This window comes from Pararge aegeria, chromosome 14, assembly GCF_905163445.1.
Source record: "Pararge aegeria chromosome 14, ilParAegt1.1, whole genome shotgun sequence".
Lineage (NCBI taxonomy): Eukaryota > Metazoa > Arthropoda > Insecta > Lepidoptera > Nymphalidae > Pararge > Pararge aegeria.
The window spans coordinates 8188018-8211174 of NC_053193.1; the positions used below are offsets into that span (position 1 = coordinate 8188018).

General features: G+C 34.1%; 1 protein-coding gene across 1 annotated transcript; it reads right to left on the bottom strand.

Moving 5' to 3' along the window:
• Nucleotide 1: 1 nt before the first annotated feature.
• Nucleotides 2-22538, bottom strand: LOC120629139 (GPI inositol-deacylase). The gene is made up of 18 exons (XM_039897932.1): nucleotides 22376-22538; nucleotides 22197-22288; nucleotides 21336-21466; nucleotides 20229-20386; nucleotides 19342-19620; nucleotides 18137-18307; nucleotides 16655-16776; nucleotides 12423-12557; nucleotides 10949-11105; nucleotides 8889-9160; nucleotides 8686-8814; nucleotides 7170-7391; nucleotides 6102-6290; nucleotides 5307-5460; nucleotides 3550-3751; nucleotides 2652-2892; nucleotides 1853-1954; nucleotides 2-1491 (listed from the first exon to the last, which is right to left on the bottom strand). The coding sequence occupies exons 1-18, from the start codon at nucleotides 22526-22528 to the stop codon at nucleotides 1092-1094; spliced, it is 3309 nt and encodes a 1102-aa protein (XP_039753866.1). The 5' UTR covers nucleotides 22529-22538; the 3' UTR covers nucleotides 2-1091.
• Nucleotides 22539-23157: the final 619 nt, after the last annotated feature.

Genomic DNA, 23157 nt, shown 5'->3' on the forward strand with positions numbered 1-23157 from the left:
ACATTAGGTTACTTACATTAATTAACTACTTACAGTTAAATTATCTTTAATCATTATAGTATGTATTTTATGACTTAGTACAGCTCTTACAGTATACCACTGGGACATGAGTAGATGATTTTGGAACTCTTAGGACCTTCCAAAATTTGCAACAGCTTTTTTACAGCGACATTACATTATATATGATTATATGTGATATTTATTTGAAAACCCCAAAACTACCTCAATGTGTGTTGGATCCTTTCCTTTTAACTACATGCAAGTGATATATTGGAAACACTAAAAAAGTTTTACATAAGTATCTAGGAATACAACTAGTATTAGATTTTACACCAAGATATTTTTATATTAATTCTATTGTGAAATGTGGTAACTTTAACATATTACCAGCATATACAAATTTGAGATCACTCATATATATATATGCTACTATTACTATTAGAGGAAGTTCACTGGAGTATGAAGACCCCAGACTCAAATGTAATGTTTGAAACAAAATTACTCAGTAAGCAAGTTTTAAGAAGCTGAAGAAAGTAATTATTCTGAGATATCTCTATAAATTTGCTTTCTTTCAATGCTTTACATTCTTATATAAGTTAAGGTGTTAAAAATAAATAGATTTTAAGGTAAAGTGTTTTATTTGGTAAATTATTAACTTAAGTTTTTAAAAGATTACAATCCTTTACATAGTAGACAGTTCAAAAATTAGGCTGCTCTTAACTATTACATCAAATTCTCTTTAGGTCAAATATTTATTATAGTTAGCATATGTTTTATTTGAAAAATCCTTGTTACATGAAAATTTGACTAGACTACACATCTATTATAAAATCTCATTAAAAAGTGATACATTGGAAATATTGTAAAAGCATTACTTAAATGAATACAAATAGTATTAGTTTTTACTTCAAAACATATTTCTGATTACAACATCAATTTTTTTATGTGGTAACTTAATGTTACCTGTTTAAACAGCTTTGAGATCACACATACGCTACTGTCCAGGCCAGTTTTACTTTATATGTTAAAGTGCACTGCAATATTGATGCCAAAAACTTACATGGCATGGCATGTCAGGCAGTGAAAGTAAATTACTGATTATTTTCACCAAAAGCGATTCTTTCTCTCAGATTTTTGAATAAATTGTATATCCTACTTTCATTGACGATATCGCATGTTTCTTCATTTTCTTCTTCATTAGAAGAACTTTCATCATTTTCAGTATCTGAAGGGCTATTTTCGTTTGGTACAATAACCTCTTCCTCATTGACTGGAATAGTGTTATCAATATTTTCTACAGCATCACCAACAACAGGTTCTTCAGTTATATTACCCGGCGTAGGAACCTCAAAATCGTATAATTGCTGTATTGTTATAATTGTAAACACAAATGTTATGCCGTAGTTGATGATGAACCAGGTAAATGGTGCTAGGGCTAGTGTTAATACAGCCATTACAAATAGTAAGGTAGCTACAGTGTCGTAATATTTCCTGAAAAATTAAAGCATAATTTATTAACTGAGTAAGTATACCTATTTATAAATTCCGAATGAGCTATCTTTAATTCCCAGAGGCTGTACAGGGTAAACCAAGAATAGAATCTAGTTATGTATAAAATCGGCTTTTACCTGTCCTTCATGTCTCAGAGCAAATTAAGCTAGGAGTCCCAGACATTACTGATAACAGATATCAATGTATCAGCATTTATTTGCCAATTCCAACACTATGTACTATTAGTAGGTCTCAGGTCTGTGACCAGCAAAAGGACAAATAGTAAGTCTGATAATGGTAATTTGTATTTTTTAGTAAAAAGCTAATTTTGAAGTGTTAATTGAAAGTTTATATAACTTACAAATTCTTTCTAGGTCCATCCATTTGCCATATAACTGCCGAACAAGCAGACATAATGATCCCCGTATAGTAGGATGTATCGGGTTTTAAAACAAAGAAGTGCCTGTAAAAATAAATAAATATTTTTTTTTTTTTTTTAATAATGGCACTCACCAATCTTATAAGTGGTATGAGTTAAATGCAAGTGATATATCCCAAACAGGTCAGCCCGCTAAGCCCAGCCGGCTGAGATTGCAGGCAAATGCACAATACTGTCCCAAAAATATACACAAATGAAAAACTAATTAACAAAGCCAGAAAGATTTTAAGTACACATTATACAAATGTTTCACTCTGAAATACAGCCTCACATTGTAATGAGAAGGTGTTCTGTATTATTGTATATTCCTATTTATTAAGGCGTTTTTTATTGAGTGGTTAAAGCCCACCAACCCGCATTGCAGTAATGTTTTTTACTCTAAAAACTCACTCCCTATAAAAGGTGGTATCAGGTAACTGGCTCAGGGTGTATTTGTTGTTAAACTAGGATATGACTAAAATAATTCAAAAGTTAAAACACACTTGGAACACTTTTTTTTCATTTATATAGGGATCCGACAGGCGAACCGACAAACGGACTGACAGATAAAATAAATTGCTAATATATCTTGCTTCAGTTGATCACTTTATTTTCTTTACCGATTTATACTGCTTACACAATAATGTAGGCCTCAATAAAATTTCGAAACAAAATCAGCTTGTGTATAGCTAGGATACTGTGCATACACTAAATATAGGAGAATATAACTTGTAATACTTACTGGAAATTATGTGCCCAAGTAAGCAATGCCGGAATGTTGGCAATTGTCACTACCAACCACATAAAGAATAGCATCAGATGAAAGTATATATTACTCAAGTTCTCTATATCTTTAGCGGCTTGTGTATCACATTCTTCCTTAATTTCTTCTGGTTCTTGTGTTACTAGAGCTTGTGTCTCTTGGGTATTTTCACCTGCGTCAGTTTCATCATTCGGGCCTCGTAATACATTATTTTTCTTTTCTAAGAAATAAATATACATATTACTGCGAAAGTAGCTACTATCTGTGAATATTACATAATAAGAAAAAATAAATATTTTCATTTTAATATGGGTAAGAAAAACTGATTTTCTTTCAAATAATGGATGCCAGAATAAATCTAGAAATTTTGCCATTTTCTAGATTAAATCTGTTTTCCCATTTCAATAATTTAATGTTATGTTTACCTCAGTTTTTCTATGTTTTTACGTATTTAATTATTTATATGTCTATGAATTAAATTGTATACAATAGTATGTATTATTATTTATAGTTTTAGTTTTTTTTTTTTAGGTGAAAGGTACATGGTGTGTTCACCCAGCCTGTTATGTCACTAGTTCTTATATTATCCTCTTTATTTTGGGTGTCTGGACCACACAACCATTGACAATATTCTGCATATTTTCAATAACATTGACTGTGTGTAGGCAGACTTCTGCTATGTGTGTTTGTTTAGTTAAATTTCAATATAGTACAAAATAAATTATATATGTCATATATCTTAATTGATATATTTATATGGGAATTGCCACTTTCATGACTAAGTTGTAAGTGCAAAGCTCACCAGGTCGAGTTACCAATAAAAATGTAATATACAAGCAGACCAAAATTTATAGTATTTATAGAGTATTTTACTTACTTGCTTTATCGTTTTCTGGTGCAGCAATGTTTTCATTGAGATTTCCAGAGGTGGCTGCCTCCGTGGATAAAGTAATGTTGGTAGCAGGATTGGTCTTTGGAGTAGCTTTCTTACGTTTAAACATATTACAAATTCTGCTTCCCACTTTAGACATCAACCTATAGAAGAAATCTTCAAGGTATTCCTCAAACATTTTAGAAAGCTGCAATAAAAATAAATATTATAATGACAAGAAAGCTTTTTTACATAAAATGCGTTATTGTACGTTATTTACATAACATTACAGGTAAATGGTGACACGGATTAATATCTTAGTAGAATATAGTATTAATGTATGAAGGTCCATTAAGTCAGCGCACGCGGATAAGGCAGCTTAGTAGCGCATTTTCTTCTGCCATGCTTTATAAATACCATTTACAGGCACAAACCAAATTACTGAAATAAAATATTGCCAAGTTACTAACGATTAAAACAGCTTTCAAGTGGTGAAAGAGTTAATAACATCGGTTACAAACAAACATTAAAAAAAAAATCTTTCGATAATATATTTGTGTATAAATAAATATCCAATATAAAGAATCTATTTGATTTGAATCCGTATCTGGGGCGGCCGAAGCGTTAATTATAAAATGTATCATCATCTCATGCGTGTCGATAGACAGAGACGCGGATTCAAATAACGCGTATTCTACAATTTTATATTTGAGGTGTTGAGTTCTGCTAAAAGATGTTAAAAGCACTTAAAAAAAAAAATTAAAAAACAAACTTCTATATAGACAAGTAAAGATATGTTATTCTTGACCATGGGTCCTGACTAAATGGTTTGCCGTTTTATACTATTACCTTGATTTAAAAAAATATATCTAAGTTTCTTAGTTATTAAAATTTTGGGATAAAAGGAAAAATATTGTGTAGACATTAGTATTTTGCTTATTTTTATAATTTGTACTAACGTACCCAACCCGGGGAATGAACATCGTAACTCGTGATCTGAAGTTGAATACGATAACCACTAGACCAACGAGGCAGTTATATATATATATTAAATAAAAATATTTATTTATGTACAATAAATAGATGAACTATGTAGGTATATATTTATTTAAGTCATTATAAATACATAAATAAATATAAATATACTGGTATTTATATGTATGCACCACCTATCTATTTTCTGTAGTTTCGAGATCACAATGTAGTGGGTGTTCTCTTATTCTTACTATTTTTGCTTCCAATATATTTTTTTTTAACCTGTCTAACTTTAATGTTGTGTATACCTGTAATTGAGAACTGTACTGGTACTATAAACTATAATTTAATGTTGATAATGTTAATACACTGCATTGTTGGTATTTCTAATGAAATAAATAAATAAATTTACTATAATGTATATATATATATATATAATATTTATGTATATATGTAAATATGTATGTTTATTATATGCACCACCTAACTCTCTTTTTGAGCTGTCTTTTACACCATTGGTTCCCTGGCAGAGATCTCTACGTAGCGATAAGGCCGCCAAAATGTATACTTTTCGTTAAATAATTTTTTGCTGTTTTACTTTGTACGGTATACTATAAAAGTATTTTCATTCATTCATTCATAAATGTAGGCCGCCAAATTATTTACGCTGTGTTGTGATTGCTTTTCCGTTTATGTACTTTTTATGTTGTAAAATGAAAGTATTATACATTTGTTCATTCATTCATTCAAAAATGGAGTATTTATTGCCAAATATATATTTTAATTACCAGAAAGGCGTAGAATACGGTGCCGCCGGCTAGGGAAGCCGCTCCACAGGATATAGGTACTGCGCAGACTAACGAGGCACTCGTCAACATAGGGACCCTTTGCAAACCGGTCGCCATCCTCTCAGCTATATCCGGACCGCCGAACCATACGAGTCTAACGGAAATATATTGGTTATTTTATTCCAACATTGCATAGCTTCAAAAAAATTTATTACGCCATTAAATATTTGGGAAACATTGAAAAACGTGTAAATTTGAAATTACGTAAGAGGTACAATAGCGATTATCGCAATTATAGCACTCTATACTTTCAGAACATTTAGTTTACTATTAAGCTGTTAAAAAATCCTAAATATATTGCGGCTAATTTATCCGTGGACCAAATGCAAATAAAAAAATGCCAGGTCAGTTGCAATGGGTAAACTTTTTTTATTTCTTTATTTCACAAGAAAAAATTAAAAAAAATTTTTTTTTTTTGTTTATTTCTTTATTTTTAAGCCTTCACTGCATTATCACCGGGCAGTGAGTCATGATACAGTCTTAGATGGTACCCGACTAAACACGGGTATTTTAGTAATATTAAACATAATATTAAACACAATGGGTTTCTATGCGACATAGTTCGGAACGCTACATGGCTTGGCGGCAAGTGTTTGTCGGAAGGGTGGTAACTAGCCACGGCCAAAGCCAGGTGGGGACCTGATGAAACCAGAGAAAATTTAGTTCTGAATTCTAAATGCCGTCTGCCGTGATCACAGTACTAAACTAATTTTAATTAAAGTTAATATAATGTACCTGAACAGTATTCGATGAACTAACTGCGACCAAAACACCAACACAATGAGCACAGCCAATGCGATAATATTCAGTAATCCCAAAGCTGTCATATAAGCTGGCAACACCAGCATCGAGCGGGTGAAGTTTTGCAGTTCAAAATTCTTACTGCTGGCATTTTCAAGAATGTATGAAATTACCGGGGTAGACCTACAAACAGATCAAAATATTGTAAAGCAAATCACGAATTTTAAGTAGTAAGAAACAAAAAAGATTGTAATTTACGTATGTGTGTGGGCGTGTGTTTTTTATTCTAGCGATTTATACTCGGAATTTTACCAACCAAGCACAACGTATAAATTTCCTTACTATTTTTAACATTATTGGCAGACTCTATGCTCTTCATTTTGTCTAAATAGTCAAACAATAACAGATTTTATGTCTATAATTGCGAATGTTACAGAATAGCAAAATAATAAAAAAACGCACTTTTTTTTTAAACATCCTTTGATGGATTTCTATGAACAAATTATCGTATCCCTATAATAGCTGCTACAGACAATACTTCGAATAAGTAAGTTGGTAATCATCAAGCTCAATGCAGAACTAGATAATGGTACCAATTATGTTGTACACAAATCTCTAAATTAAACTAAATTTATAGTTTTACAAATAGTGCTGTCCTTTACCTCAAGCAATATTGTGAAAAGGATACGACTACTTTTAGACCAATCTCTAAATTAAACTAAATTTATAGGGTGCCGTTCGGTGACGTCAGATCAGAAAACAGTTGTCACAAACCCCAACTCTTCCCGCGGCTGTCGTACGTTCTAAGGGAATAACACAGACAACGTGCTTTCAGCGTCCTTTGTGCTACTACTACATAATTTTAATCACCAAGCTCAATGCAGAACTAGATAATGGTGCCATTAAATTAAATGTATAGGTCTAGAAATAGTGCTGTCCTTTTAATGCTGTCATCAAAAAACATTGTGAATAGGATACCACCACTTTTTGACCAATTTGAAAAAAATATAACTAATATTTTTTACACAAATTATGCGGAAAGATATTATATTATCCACTTACAGCAAAGCCACAGTCGTAAATCTCCCAAACACCACAGCGTAATACGGCTTGACTCCGTCACTCGTCAATGCTCGGTGCATAGAAACGCAAGTGCCGTGTTCTTTGACATGCAATATAGTGCTCCTGATAGCCAACAGTAATATAGCCACCATGTACGGAAATAGCACTGGCGTATAGTTACGTGAGAGTTGAGCTAAGCGGTGGTACCATGAAGTCGAAATACTGTAAAAAAAAAGTTCCATTTTAAGTAATCTTATAGAACGCTAGAACGCCCCTAGACCTTCGGCAGTGGCGTGCACTTCATACATGCACAAAAGCTCTGCCTATCCTAAAAATTGCGTCTAACTCATAAATGCGAAGGATTTTTTCCATTTCATGGCATCTACCTTCTTTATGCACACCCTGGTCACAAACCCTGTGCACGCCGCTGACCTTCGGGCCCTTGCTAAGTAGGCTATCCAGTGGCGTGCACTGGGTTTCTTACCAGGGTATGCATACAGCAGGAAAATTGCATAAAACGGCAAAAATTCTCCTCCTATACGAGTTATATATCAATTTTAGGGTAGGCAGTGCTTCTGTGCATGTATAAAGTGCACGCCACTGAGACTATCTATAATTAGAAAACGAAAGATTTAACGGGAGCACTACCGTACCAAAAGAAAGAAAACCCCCTGGTAAATCAGTCTGTCGCAATGTAGTCGTGTAGCACAGACTTGGGATATTCATGTTTTTCCAGGACCAAAAGTAGCCAATATTACTGTCTATCTGTCATTACAACTAACTTTATACCTAAAAATCAAGTCGATTAGTTGCTTAGCTACAACGTGAAGGAAGGATAGGCAGAAAAACAGACAAACACACGCATTAATAATATTAGTTAGGGTGAGGAATAATTTCCTTGTTTTCTAAAGCGTTAAACCTCTAGCTTTTCTGAGTTAAGTGAGTTGTAGCATTAAAATATCACTTGCTTCAACTGTGAAGGAAAACATCGTGAGCAAACCTTCAACCTGCAACTCTCAAAGGTGTGTGAAGTCCACCAATCCGCACTGGGCCAGCGTGGTGGACTATGGCCTTAACCCCTTCCCATTGTGGGAGGAGACCCGTTCCCTGTAGTGGGCCGGTAATAGGTTAGTATGATAAACGTAGGTGAATCTTGTCCCCGATTTCTGTGCCATTTAAATTTTAACAGCTTATTGTTATTATTGAATACGGTTATTTTGGATAACCACAGTTACTTTGGACGCATACTGCGTATATTCTTTATTTTCCGGCAATAGACACATAGAATAGATCGTTTTAAAGTAAATTCATCATCAGCTAACTTCGTACCCATAACACAAGCTACACTTGCTTTGGGGCTAGATGGCGATGTGTGTATTGTCATAGTATATTTATTATTTTTATTATAATAATTGTAATTTTGTTTTTTTTTTTAATGCTTATAAAATTGTAAATAATTAATGAACACAGTTGTTTTAAGCCGTTGTCATAATGTAGTTGTTTTGAAATTGCTTACCTAATAGTGAATGTGCATTTAGGATCCAATAAGAGAGTAACCTTCGCTTTTGCCTTCAATTCTGAGCTCGTAATTACGTCCGGGTTACTTTTGAATAAGCGTAATTTCATTGGTGACTTTTTTATATGGCTGCAATTCAAAAATGTTCAATATTAATTACTGTTCAAACAAGACGTCTCAATCGTTATTTTAAATAGACTTACGTAAAATAATGATAATATTCGTGATTCTTCGCCCAAGGTACATGCAATTCCGCGGACACATGGTACGAAATCGCTGGGCAATTTTCACTTGGCTCCACATACAGTAAATACGCTTGGTGAATCGCATCGAAATCGTTTAGGATCAGTTCGTAGTACAAACTGTTGTTTTCCGTTTGCTCTTTTATAATTTTTTTTCCCAAGACGAAATCCGAGGGCACGTCAACATTTATTTGTCGTGATGCGTGATCGTTTATATCCACGTTTAATACAACCTGAAAAGTATGATTTGTAAGTAGATTTAAAACCGGGGGCCAAGTCTGCCCTTACAATTGTGCTTCAGAGGTTGATAATAATAATTCATTTACTTAGGTTACATAATATGTATTTGCACGCCTTAAAAATTTTTGCACGCCTTTATAAACATGTTTTGTTATAAGGGCGTGCAAAAATTTTTTTACGGATACAAATCTATTCAATTAGGCAATTTATTAGTATTCAATATTAATTAATTTGAATTAGTTTAAATAGTGAAATTAGGTAAATGTCAACTTCTTAGTCAACTCAAAAATGTCTGCTTATATTAGTTAAATTTAGAAATGTCTATTTATTAGTCAAATTTTATTTCAAAATAATCATTAATGTTATTTATGTGTTCATTGTTTAATTTGTTAAAAATGTAATTTTTAAATTTATTAATAGGTAAAAATTTAACACGGTCTGGTAAGTAGTTGTATATTTTTATAGCCATTTCTTTTGTATACACACAGTTTTTATATTGGTACTTCTATTCTAAGTTTCTGTCTTCCGCTTCGGTTGATCAATGAGTAACAAAAAAAGCATAACTATTTCATAGTTTAGTCATACCATCGTTATAAAGCACAGTATACACATTCCTAATGTAATTTTTTTATAAGAGCTCAGGCAGTTAAGCAAAAATAGTCCCATCGTCTCCGTTATGCACTCTCGTTAACGGTTTCGACAGGTCTTTTTTTTATTGTTTAAATCAAATATTCTTTTTTACATTCCATGGAATCCTATGAACATTAAGCTTAACTTGTTATATTCAGCAAAAAGCAGGGTGTAAATTTTATAATTCCTTCAATCTAAATACTTCACAACAAACAGATCTCCAGCAATGGACTCTCTACGTACGTTTCGCTCGATACCGGAGCATCCGCAAGAGCTGTTGACTTTAAGTTGAACAATTGTTCAGGAGATTACATTGCCGAAGATCTGTTTGGTGTGGAGTATAAACATTTAAGAAAATATAAATTACACCGTACAGAGTATATCTATCTTCGCGGAGTGTAACTAGTTAAGCTCAATGTTCTTGTATATTGTTTTAATTCAAGTCCAACCGTCATCGTCACAAGGAAAGATAACGGGGACGATGGAACTATTTTTTAATAATTATATTCGCATCTATGCGTTCCCATTAACGTGGATAGATAGAAAGAACGATGAGACTATATTTTTATAATAATTTTATTAAAGTCCCAAAATTTATAATGTAGTGTGTATACTACATACATTGCCGAAGATCTGTTTGGTTTGGAGTATAAGAATTGAAGAAATTATAAATTACACCATCCTGTTGTTCGCGGAGTATAGCAAATCAAGCTTAATTTTCGTTATATATTTCATTAAATAAGGTACTAACTGGAGACCCTCAAGAGTTACATAGTCAATTTAGTAACTCAGCTCTATAAAAGAGATTAATATATATATATATATATATATACTAGCTATTGCCCGCGACTTCGTCTGCGTTTGATATTGTTTTTAAAGTATTCAGTGTCGCTAAGCCTTAAATGAGTATAGTAGTATATATATAACATGTGACTGTCAATTAATTATAGACAAATAATTTGCAATAAAATAAAATTGCGACTATAATTAAAGATCTATGCTATCCTATCTCTTAAGTTGGACCAGACTGCTGACGGTATGCCAATTTAATTTAAAATCGGTTAAGTAGTTTAGGAGTCCATCTCGGACAAACATCGTGACAGGAGATTTATATATATTAAGATATATATATATATTTTGCTGCTACATACCGCTTTGTTGGTCGGCGATACTTTAACAACAACGTGCGTCCAGTTGGGCTCGAATTCCATCAGTTTGTGGAGATTCACAGTAGCTAGTTTCCTTTTGCCAAACTCCGGTGCCGAACCGGTCCAGCGGCTTAGCTCACTGAGCGATGTAGCTTCTTTGCTGAAACATTAACAAATTCTATAATTTATAATTAATTACTAACTTAATTTATTTTTTCATAATCGCGTTGAGAGAATGAATTTTCTGGGGTATATAAGTAATATCTACGGGGTAGATTATCCCCTGGATTAAAATATAGCTTATGTGTTCCTATTTCCATTCCAAATTTAAGACAAAATGGTTTAGCATAAAAACTTTCGCTATTTCAATGTATATATAATAATATAATATAAGTAAATATTACAAGACATACAATATAATATAATTCCCACTGACTTATATTGCACACCACTGCGAAGGGAAGTAAAATATAAGAACTAATAAAAAAGATGGAAGAAGAATACAAAAGGCGGCCTTATCGCTTAGTAACGATCTCTGCCCAACAACCTGGCTGAATTGAGTACCTACACTTAATTCAGTCGTTACTGAATTATTCAGACTGACAAAAACTATCCCATTCTGAATTTAGGATGCTAAACTTAAAACATTCAGTAACGACTGAATTAAGGCGACTTTAATCGGCTTAGTGTAAGATGTAAATAACCTTTAAAGGATGAGTACGACGCGACGCGACGTTAGCGTGGACAAACAGGATTCTAGTCAGATTGAAAGGAGATTCAAACAATGGCTCTCTGAGTGTATGTAAATAAATAATATTTAAATGATGCAACTGGCTCTCATTAAGCATAATAATCGTACTTATAAAAAAATAGTCCAATCATTTTTTTTTTTTTTTTACAAAAACTGTAGACTTTTTTACCGCTAGGAATCGGCGATTGCCCCTTTTGCCCGGTGACTAGGTTAAGCAGTTAAAACACTCCTCAATTATTTTCCTAAATAAAATAAAGTTCAAGAGTGAAAGATTTGTCAGACAAAATCTTCAAATCTTGAACTTTATATAGTTTTAACGGCTTAATCTATTCTCCGGGCAAAAGGGGGCATCGCCGATTCCTTGGTTCGCGGCTGGCACTGAGAATTTCATGACAAAAACCCATCTTTTTTCCGTGGGGAAATCTTCATGCACAAAAGCCATGACGAAAAAGAAAATTAGGTCCTACTATAGTCCTGCTATAGCTATGATCCTGGTTTACTTTAGGGTTTTGGTCACCCTTCTACGGCTACGTTAGCCCAGCAGGACCTTGTTTTGTTCAACACTCTAACCAGTAGACAATAGAGCCAGCTTAGGCTTTTATTATAACCCAAATGATGGTACGGCAGACTTATTATCACATCTAACGATGCTATATACCCACCTAACTAAAAATAACACCTTCAATGTAGAACCTTCTTTCTCAGTCTCATAAAGAATATACTTACCAATATCTGTATGAGTTGTGAACATCTTTCGCGTTGCAACCAAAAATCCATTCTTTATCGTGAACATTGACAGTTTCCACAGCGACGAATCTGTTTTGTGGAAAACTGACCAGTCTTATCATAAGATGCGTTGTTCTGGAAATAAAAGGTTAGGAAAATAAGCTGTTATACGGCTATTGTTTTTTTTTATCACCATAATATCAACTCATGACCGGCCCACTACAAGGACCATGGGACTCCTCCCACAATGAGGGGTTAAGGCCACAGTCCTCCACGCTGGCCCATTGCAAATTTGTGGACTCCACACACGTTTGAGACCATTATGGAGAACTCTCAGGCATGCAGGTTTCCTCACAGTGTTTTCCTTCAACTCTGGAGCAAGTGGTATTATAAAAAGCTTTGAAAAGTTTGCGGTGGGTGCCTTTATTCGAACTTCGTTTTTTTAACGAAGTTAAGCTTATTTATTGATCGTCTTACAAACTTTTTTCAACTTTTTACTATAATCCATTTAAGATCAAGGTCGTGTACGCATCTGCAGCTAAGAAACTCGACAGAAAGTCTGTGAAATAAACGTTAGTAAGGGTCTCTAAAACGAGCAATATTGAACACATTTTACTTTGACGCTCTAGTGATATGATACTCATATATATCTTAGGGTTATATTTGTTTATCGCCTTCTTCATACCGTGACCAAATTACATTTATCGAACCAAGTGAACGGTAAATCCTTACGAAAGAATGTGAGGAGATCGGGCCACATAGCACGGAAAACCAATGGTGGGTAAACCAGGACGCTGGAATGGCGACCGTCTTGTTAACGCAGCTTGTTCAACTCCCCCACTTAATGCACCGGCGACATTATAAGGGTCGCATAGAAAAACTGGAGACAAGCCATGGAATTTGGCAAAATCCTCCAAAAGAACTTAGTCCATTAGTGGACGTCGTTTTTATGATGAAAATGAATAACCCATTTTTTCAGTCTGATAACAAAACTGCATATCTATTGACACACGGCATTAAACAAATAAAGCCCTAATAGCTGATTATTAAATATAAGCAATAAATAAAATTAATCATTTAAATCTCGGCATTCGTTAGTGAATGTCAACTGATTTATCGAAACAAAACGTAAAACTCAAATAAAAATGAAACGATCGTTATCAGCTGTTATTTATGTCGATTGCGGTAACTAATGCAATCCGCTCTGGCATTTATCCAGACATGTTAATAATGTGACATTTATTTTAGTACCAACCTGTTATTAGCCCTTACGTCACGTAAACGTATCTTAATGAATTATTAGGTGTTCTCTTATACTTTAATCAAGGGTAAAGAGCTTACAGCAAAACTTTCAATTGCTGGAATCAAGCCGCTTTTATAGAAGTTAAGGTTATTTAAAGGAACGAATTTTAAAATTGTACGGTTAACATTACGACGTACTTTGCAACCGATGACGTCTAGATAGGTCCCTAGGAGGCACCGCCGCAGTAGCGAGACGCCGTGAACGGTGGCATCCTTATGTGGTTGACATACAGGCAACACGCACAAAGCGCTTTTCATCTACGTTTCTGATACGGACTGCTAAAGTTTGGAACGCTGTTCCGGCTTCGGTGTTATCTGATTCATTTTTTTTTTTTTATTTATCAAATAAAACAATTACAATAAAATGGTTAGTATAAAAGCACCGAAAAAACCGCAGAGGTTTGTCCTCGGTTCATATCTGCAACGATTACCTAAGGTGTTAATTAGAAGAATAAGAGATACAACTTGAATTCTTTCAAGGTAAGAGTGAATAGGCATTTTCTAGGCAAGCGCGCCCCAACTTAGACCGCATCATTGCTTTACATCAGGCATGATAGTTGTCAATCGCAAGTCTATCAAGTATATATGTATAAAAAAAAAAAAAAAATCTATACTAGTATTATTATTAATGAGAAAATACGTCTGTTCATTCGTTATTCATACGGTCTACATTCAACCTATGCACCGATCTTGACGTATGCCACAGAGACTTCTTTTATCTCGTTAAAGTAAAGGGCTCTCACGGGATTTAAAAAAAAACATTTGTTGAATGAATTGCTGTATGTTTAGAGACATTCGCGCCAGATTTCCCTCCCGCTATTTTATGCATGTAGTAACGAGAACATGGAGTTAATATTTATGAATAGTATGAGTAAATCTAAAAAAACTAAATTTTTATTGGGCTGGATTTTAGTCGTAAAAGCAATCTTCTAAATTTAAATTATAATTTACTTTTTTTGTCTGTCTAATATTTTATGACGCATGTTTGTAAGCCAAGTGGTATTTCGCTTTAACATACTTAAATTAGGTTGAGTACATAAAACCATTTATTACCCGAAGCCAATAGCACAGCAAGGTATATATAACCCACATGTCTTATCACTATCAGCACTTCGCTAGTTGATTAGAAACGAGGCACGAATTTATGAAATACAATATTCTTCTCAAACAAATAAATCTTTTTCGTTATCATTGTTAGCTTATTATTATCCCAATTTTAAACACAGGCCATCTATGATATTAGGTACCTATCGGGAATCGGTAAGCACCGGGACAGTCTTAACGTGCTCTCCGAGGAATGGGGGTGAAAAGTGAACGCAGCCAAATTACTAACTCCACGCTGCTGGTGAAAATTTCTGGACAAAAAAACTCAACACCTAACAATGTTCAGCCTTACCAGGCATTTACACATAGCTCGTTATATTAATGATGAAGTCAATTAAATAATGTAGTTGTGTTAGCCTACTAACTATATGTAGTTATGTGTCTTAAATATCACTTGTTTCAACGGTGTAGAACCTGCGTGCCTGAGCCTTTTTTCCATAATATTCGCAAATGCTTGTGTCATAGAATTCAAATAAAGAATGTCAATGTTATTGTCATGTCAGTGTCAGGAGATTGTTACATGTTTTCTTATGTTAATTTCTGCATTCAATAAATTGATACAAAGACAAAACCAAGAGATATTTGGTTTTACGTAATACAGATATTAACATAAGAAAACATGAACGAATCGCCTGACTGCCATGCGAGCTTGTGAAGTCTACCAATACTCAGTTGGAGTACGCGCTACGGGCTAAACTCTTTCGTAGAAGAGAACCGTGCCCAGCACTGTTTTCATTGGCAGGAGACAGTTATCTCCCTCCCCGGGGAAAATATAAAATTTAACTTCTCCCACAGCTTCATCAACTCCCGGAGCATTAATGCACAAGTGTAAATGATATCCAAATAATATATTTGTAATAATAAACGGAGAGCCCCCAAAGAGGTTGATGGAGGGCACTTCGGAGGGGCGTAAAGGCCGAGGATGACCTAGGGGCCGGTGGAGTGAAGGAGTTGAGAAGGATACGAGGGTTCTGGGAGTTCGGAGCTGGAAAGAAGCAGCTTCTGACCGCCTCAAATGGAGAAATATGCTTGATCAAGCCAAGGCCCACCCAGGGCTGTAGAGCTTCGATAATGATGATCAATAATAAACGGGGATAAACTTCTCCTATTCGATGTTCCCGTGCAGTGCCCAAGTAGACAAGTTAATTATTTCCCCTGTCAGGGGAATATAATCGGGGGATATAATTTTTGTCCCCTGCTGTTGTGGGGTGTATCATTTGAACGATCAAAACCGTATCCGTATCGCCAACGCGTATCATAATAGCTTATTATGTCTACAGATAATGGTAAGCGGGCTCGATCATCAAAGAAAAGCTGACAAAGAACCGTAACCATAACAGTAACCCTAGTATGCTGACAGACTAAAATGTAACTTGCAGTCCTAGTTTTAATGTTCCAATTAGTCCACAACTCTACAGCTAGCACTTTGGACAGAGCGCATGTAAATAACTATTTGAAGTCTTTTGTGCAGAATTTGCGACTCTAAAATCAGTATTATAAGGCTAGTTTTGCTACGACGATATTATGAAGAAAGAAAAACCACGTGTAAATCTTAAACTTACAAGGCATAAAATGGAAAGTTCCCCCAACACGAGTAATATACAATAATTTGGGTGTGCAGTGCTTTTGTGCATGTATGAAGTGCACGCTACTGCTGGCACCTACTGGACAAATTTTATAAGCAAACGTGATATGATGATGAAGGCGTCCACAATATCCATTACGCGAGCGCAATATTGAAACGTTACGACAAATAATAGGTAGGTACGTTGATAAGGATGTACGGTGATAGGGCAAATTATACATATCTGGACCTGGGCACTCACCTGTCAATCTGCGGTCGAGTTACTTGATAAATACGTCTGTTATCTTCATACCAGAAAGAGTCTGCTTGCATTGTGACATTGTTTCGTGTTGTTTGTGGATTTAAAATCATCGACCGATTTGCCTTAAAGTATTAAAGATTAAGATTGGCTTTAATGTAGCGGCCATATGTATTTTAATGAGCTAATAACTCATCATATTATCTTATACTTTGGATTAATATTATTTATATTGACCAAAAGTGTTAAGATAATTTGATATTGTTCTCATACATATCTTCTCTTGATAAATGAATAGCAACGATAAATACCCTAAACTATGAATAATATAAAAAAAATATAAATCCATCCAAATGCTAGCTCGTATTTGCCTCTCTCTTATTTAAGACCGTCTATTTCTTTCATCATGTACTCTACACAATATACCCACCGCGTCGCATAGCCCGCCCGCATTGTTAGTTCGTTTCGTTTCTCATTCGACTTTGCTCGGCTCCTAAATAGCCTTAGATTGATAATAAATAGCCTGTAGCCTTAAAAAAGAGTGGCAAATGCAAAAAGGTTTTTCTAATCTGACTGATGGCTGGTTTTTCTAGAGATAAAAGCATTGAAACAAACAAATTAGAAGCTTTACTACATAGATAGATTTAGAAAGATGATTTTTTTCCCCTTTCACTGACTACTCATAAATTCCTACAGGTAGTAAAAATTCTGTGTCTATTTAGTTGTTACAAAACTAATAACTACTCGTATGTCGCTTAAATACGTTAGCAGGAATCTATTTAGATACGGAGTCCTCTAATGATGCGAGTTCTACTCGTACTTGACATTCTTGAGTATGACATTGAAATATCTGGTTTATATAAATCACAATTTTTGGCAAATTGATGTCCTATCAAGTTGTCAAGCCGGATATTTCGCATTGTTTTTTTTTATTCCGCTAGAAGTTAGCCCTTGACTGCAATCCGGCCTGCTGGTAGGTGATGATTCAGTGTTAAAATAAAGAGATTAAAAATAAAAATAAAGTTAGAAATTATTTTTCTTTGGCGTAACAAGATAAAAATCTTTTAAAAAATTTATCATTCGCCTTATTCTACGTTTGTATAAAAAACGACGCTAACAATAGAAAAAAGGTATTTAATGCATTAAAAGTTTTATTAGAACGTTTTATTGATATCTCATTATCGGACAACTAAGTTTCACTCAACATTAAAACTAGAGATTTTTGTACAATTGAATCAATTAAATCATGGGAATGAGCTGTAGAACTGTAGACTGTGAAAATTGAAAGTGTACACTGTCAAACCTTTTTTGAAAAACTAAAATGTTGACTATAGCTAACTTCAGGGTGTCGGATTTTTGTGACGGTGCGCTCGCGCATCGTAAAAACTTAATCTGATCATTTTTCCCTAACGCGCCAAAAGAAGTTTGTATAACTTTAAAATAAATCAGTATTGTGTTTCAGGATGTAAGTATAGCTGGACTTACCTGGAAATACTGTGTGGCTTTTGAAACAATCACCGACCTATCCTCAGTAACTTGTTCTTTCTTAGGATCGATTATATCGAAAAGAAATCTGTTTATAACCATTACCAGCTGCTTGCACCACACCATACTGACATGGTTTGGTGTAACCCATACTCCGGGAATGGATGTGGTCTGTAAAAAATAAAATGTTTCATAAAACAAGCAACACCATGGATTATCACACTTCTGAAAGTTTGTGAAGATGTATAGCTGCAGTACAAAGAAGATCTTCATTTATTTGGATGTCTGATTTTTCCTCATCGTGCTTGAAGAAAAATAATCCAGACATTAGCATTAAGCTATAACCATAATCCATGAGGAGTAACTATTTTTTCCCTAAAAAATCTCCCTTTGATAGATTTAAAGACTTGATCGATTCAACTATCGATCGAATCGGTGAGAGCCCAGTGGGTAGGCTTTCGACTTCACTTTCGGGGGGCCTAGTTAAAATCCCAGCACGCACCGCAATTCTAAGTAATGTGCGGTTTAAGCAATTAAAATATCACTTGCTTCAACGGTGAAGGAAAACATCTTTAGGAACGCTTTCTATAGAGCGCTATAGGAAACTTGGCCTGAGAGTTCTCCATACTGTTCTCAAAGGTGTGTAGAGTCCACCCCTCCTTAGTGTGGGAGGAGACCCGTGCCCTTTAGTGGGCCGGTAATGGGTGGATATGATAATCGATTCAACTACAAGTTTCTTTCAATCCGAATCGACCCCATGTATGTTTCGCGATTTTTATCATATCGTGTGATGTCGTGTCGTTTAGATGATCATGTCGAAATTCCTCAGAAATCGAAAAAAAAAATCAAAACTCCAAAACTATGAAAAATCGCACATTACATGAACATGAACATATCTGCCCATGGGTCGATTCGGATGCCCCACAACTTCCGGACCTAAATTTTATTACGTCAATTGACTGGCCACCCTGTATGAGACCTAAGTGTAACCCTAATAATCGGTTTCTACGCGGGATCGTCTCGTAACGCTAAATAGCTTATTTCTTATTTTAGCTTTAGTTAAATAAGCTTTAGCTTACGTCTTTGTCTTCCCACACGACAAAACTAGTGGTAACCCCGCTAGGGATAGTAACCTAGTCCTCGCCCTTATGAGACTATAAATACTGCGTCAACGACTTAAAAATATAATATAGTATATTAATTACCAAAGCGCTCATATGACTGTCACTAGATGAGGTCAAACCAGCAGGGATCAAAATATCACGGGGCCCACTGCCAATGCTTATCAATAACTTCCTCTGTTTTATTTCTTTGTGTTGATTTATAGCTTCATCCCATGCCATGTTGGTTTTCATGTAATATTGATTGATAATTTTATCAAAGTTAACAACCGGTGCTTCTAAAGGTGCTGCTAGGGTTATTGCTATGTTTGTAAGATTAATCGTACTTGGGTAAGCTAAAAGGCGTTTCGCTATGAGCCCACCCTGAAAGTAAAATAATATGTTGTAAACTGAAAGATAAATTTTAATTGAAATGCACATTTTTTAATCCAATTTATTATTTGGTCCTTGAGTATTTGTAACTTGAGTATTGTATTAGTTCAAATATTATTTGGTCTGCCTCATAAACACCAAATTACGTAATTAGTTCTATTGTGCAAAATTATTGCTGATATCTTAACTGTTTTCCATCAACTTCTATCAACTCAATTTTTTTTTCTTGCTAACTGCAAATTAATGAGGAATGGTATTTTGAGACAGCCATAAAGTATAGGTACAAAATAAAAGACAAATTTTGGTATGTACAGACCAAGTTCTATCATGCTATGCATGCATGACTGATGGTAGAAGTAGTACCATCAGTAACCAAATAAAAACTAATAACGGTAAACAAACCGCACTGGGCCAGCATGTTGTACTACTGTAATGGGTAGATATGATGATGATGAAGGGTAAACCATGGCCACTTTGGACAAGCCAGGTACAATAGGCAGACAGATTTATGTCTATATACATGATTAAGGAATTTTAAATACATATGTTTTAAATGGATGTTAAAAACTAAAGTAATCCAAATAATAAAGATTACATACCATAGAGTGTCCAATGAGTATAACAGATGATGGTACGGTTTTTGGATTGTTAATTTTTCGGTAAAGACTAAGAATTTTAGAGACGCAAGCTGATGCAAATTCTGTTTGAGTGTCAAGCACACCTCCGTAAAATCCAGATAGCTCTTCATTGTAACCAACTGAAAAACGCTGAACTGAGTTAATTAAAAGTGACCATTACATTTCCAGGCAGTCATATTCATTTATACAAAAATGATGTGTTAATATTTATTTCAAATCTTTTATAACCATAAAATGCTATGTCCTGACTGGCTGACATACAAACTCCAGCCACTATGGCTAAAAGTGGAAATTTGAATTTTGATGTTCTTTGAAGAAAAAAATCCATAGTATACATCCAGGGGATGTATACTATGGATTTTTTCATTCTATTCCTAAGAGGTTTTTCAAGCTATGTCCATTAAACTTGGTGTATGGGCTTTTGGCTAAAAAATTAGACACATTTAGCAGTTTTTGAAAATACTCCCATTATCCACGAAAACAAGTATTAAGGTTCTTTCAATTAAAAATAAAGAAGTGTATGTGTTCACAGTTTTAAAAATTCCAACTATGATGGCTTAAATAGGTGATAAGTCTGTAGATAAGTATTACATTCATTCAAGTTATATGTTATATTAAATTTGGTATTTTGCCTATTATTATTAATTACTTTAAGCTTTTCCTGTACCTAGCTTTCTGCATAGGCTATGCAGAATTATTTACAACCTTACTGAATATCAGAAATTCTACATAGACAGTTACAGATACATTTTTTTTTGTTTTTAAGGTCTTTCAGCACTTCTGAACTCCAAAGTGAAGCACTTGGTTATGAATTCACTACAGGATGATATTGAGAAACTGCGGATAAGATCAATACATAACTAGCATGAAAAATTAGCACTAAGAATTATCTCAATTAGCAGTTTGACTATAGTACATACAAGCTATAATAAGTTAAAATAATGTTACATTCACACTTACTAGTGTAGGCCTGGAATGATTGACAAATTATTTTAATAAAAAATATATTCCTCAACCAGAGTATACAATAACAGATAAGTAAACTAACTATGAAATATTCGAACTTACTTGTAAAATAATCAAAGTGGTACTCATAATCCTGTGTTACAGCTTTTCTCAAAGCCACAGAAGCTATTGATCTGACTTGCATATGGCTGCCCGAATTGCCCGGTAGAAACAATACGGGTATACCATCGAACCTAAAAATATTTAAAAAACTTACATCCATTATAGGTTGAACCGCGGATAGAACTACACTACAATGGGACTGCACAGTAAAATGATTCTCGTAAGGTCTCTAAAGATTGACCCGCACATATTGAAAGTGTGGAAACTCATGTGATTGTATTAGGTAATGTATGTTTATTTGGTATGAGACACATTATCTACATTAATATAAAAGCTGGTAAGTTGGTTTTTTTATTTGATGGTGATAATTGCTGCAACAGCTAATCAGATTTCAAAAACCTATTTTAGCATTTGATTGCCCAATTCTTGAGGAAGGCTATAAGTCGTATAATTTAATAGGGTATTAAAGTCTGTCAATTTCAAGTTATATTAATGAAATTTGGTATTAAGATTTTTAATTCAATGTTTCTCAAAAAATTTAAAAAATCTACCCCAATAGTGGTTAAACAGGGGTGTAAATGGATTATAGGTTTAATTCACTAATAAGCTAAATTCTTATGTAATTTGTATAAAGCTTTCCCTGGGCATTAAGACTGTTTCTTAACATTATGCGACACACTGTCATAATGTTTTGCATAATGAGGCACACTCTCGTAGTGTCATTTGCGAGACAGTCTCCTTACAGAAGTGTTCCATACAGCATAAACCCACACACAGTGGCTTTAAATCAAATAATAAATCTTCCATTCTTGCCTCTAATAAAGTTTATAATACATCTTTTCTTTAATATAATTATCTTACCACATCTTTCTAGATCTCTCAGTATACCTTCCCTCACTGTAGGCATACAGTCCATACTGCGGATATTTATAACTTATATTTACACCTAATCGCTAAAATAATACAAATAAACTTCAATTATTCAAATTCTAAAATAAGGCTCGTATGAATAAAATATCTCTCGTGTCGAGTGGACTTACCACGTACTGAGGATATTCGAACATATAAGTCATTGAACAGTAATCATTTTTATCACTAAAATAAATGTTTAAAATCCCCAAAAAATATCCAACAAGGAAAAAACATGAAAATAATTGGAAAAGGCTCACACCAATAATATTTAATATCTTCATATTGGCCACCTACTGTTTTAAATTAAACATTACGATTTATTTGCTTAGAATATTTTAAATAAATAGTGAAAAATTCTTAATTCCGCGTCGCAGATAATGATTTTTATTTTTATTCATATTACACGCTCGACACAATTCAGAAACTAAATCACCGGCTAGTTTTTTTACATAAATTTACATTTGAATACAAGTTGTACGTCACAAAGTATTACTTAGAGATCTACTGAGAAAAATTGATGTAAAATTATTTTAATTGAAGAGGTATCGATCTGTTCCCAAAGTTGACCATGAAGGTGAGGTGAGTCTGGAGAGTGCCGTCTGTATACCTATTTCAATCGTCTACTGTCTACTTATAAATTATAATTATTCAATACTAGCTGACCCGCGCAATTTTGTCTGCATCAAATATAATTAAAATATTTTTAGGCATTTCTATACCCATCGTAACGTTTAAACGATAGGTCCAGTTTTAAAAATTTAAAGAGGTATATGCAGGTACATAATCAATTTTAACTACAAAACTATTTATTTGGATAAAGATCTGATACAAACGTTACCATCTAAAGATTGTACCAGTGTTTTGATTGACAAATTATAACAAAAAGCGGTTATTGTGCCTTAACTTTTAG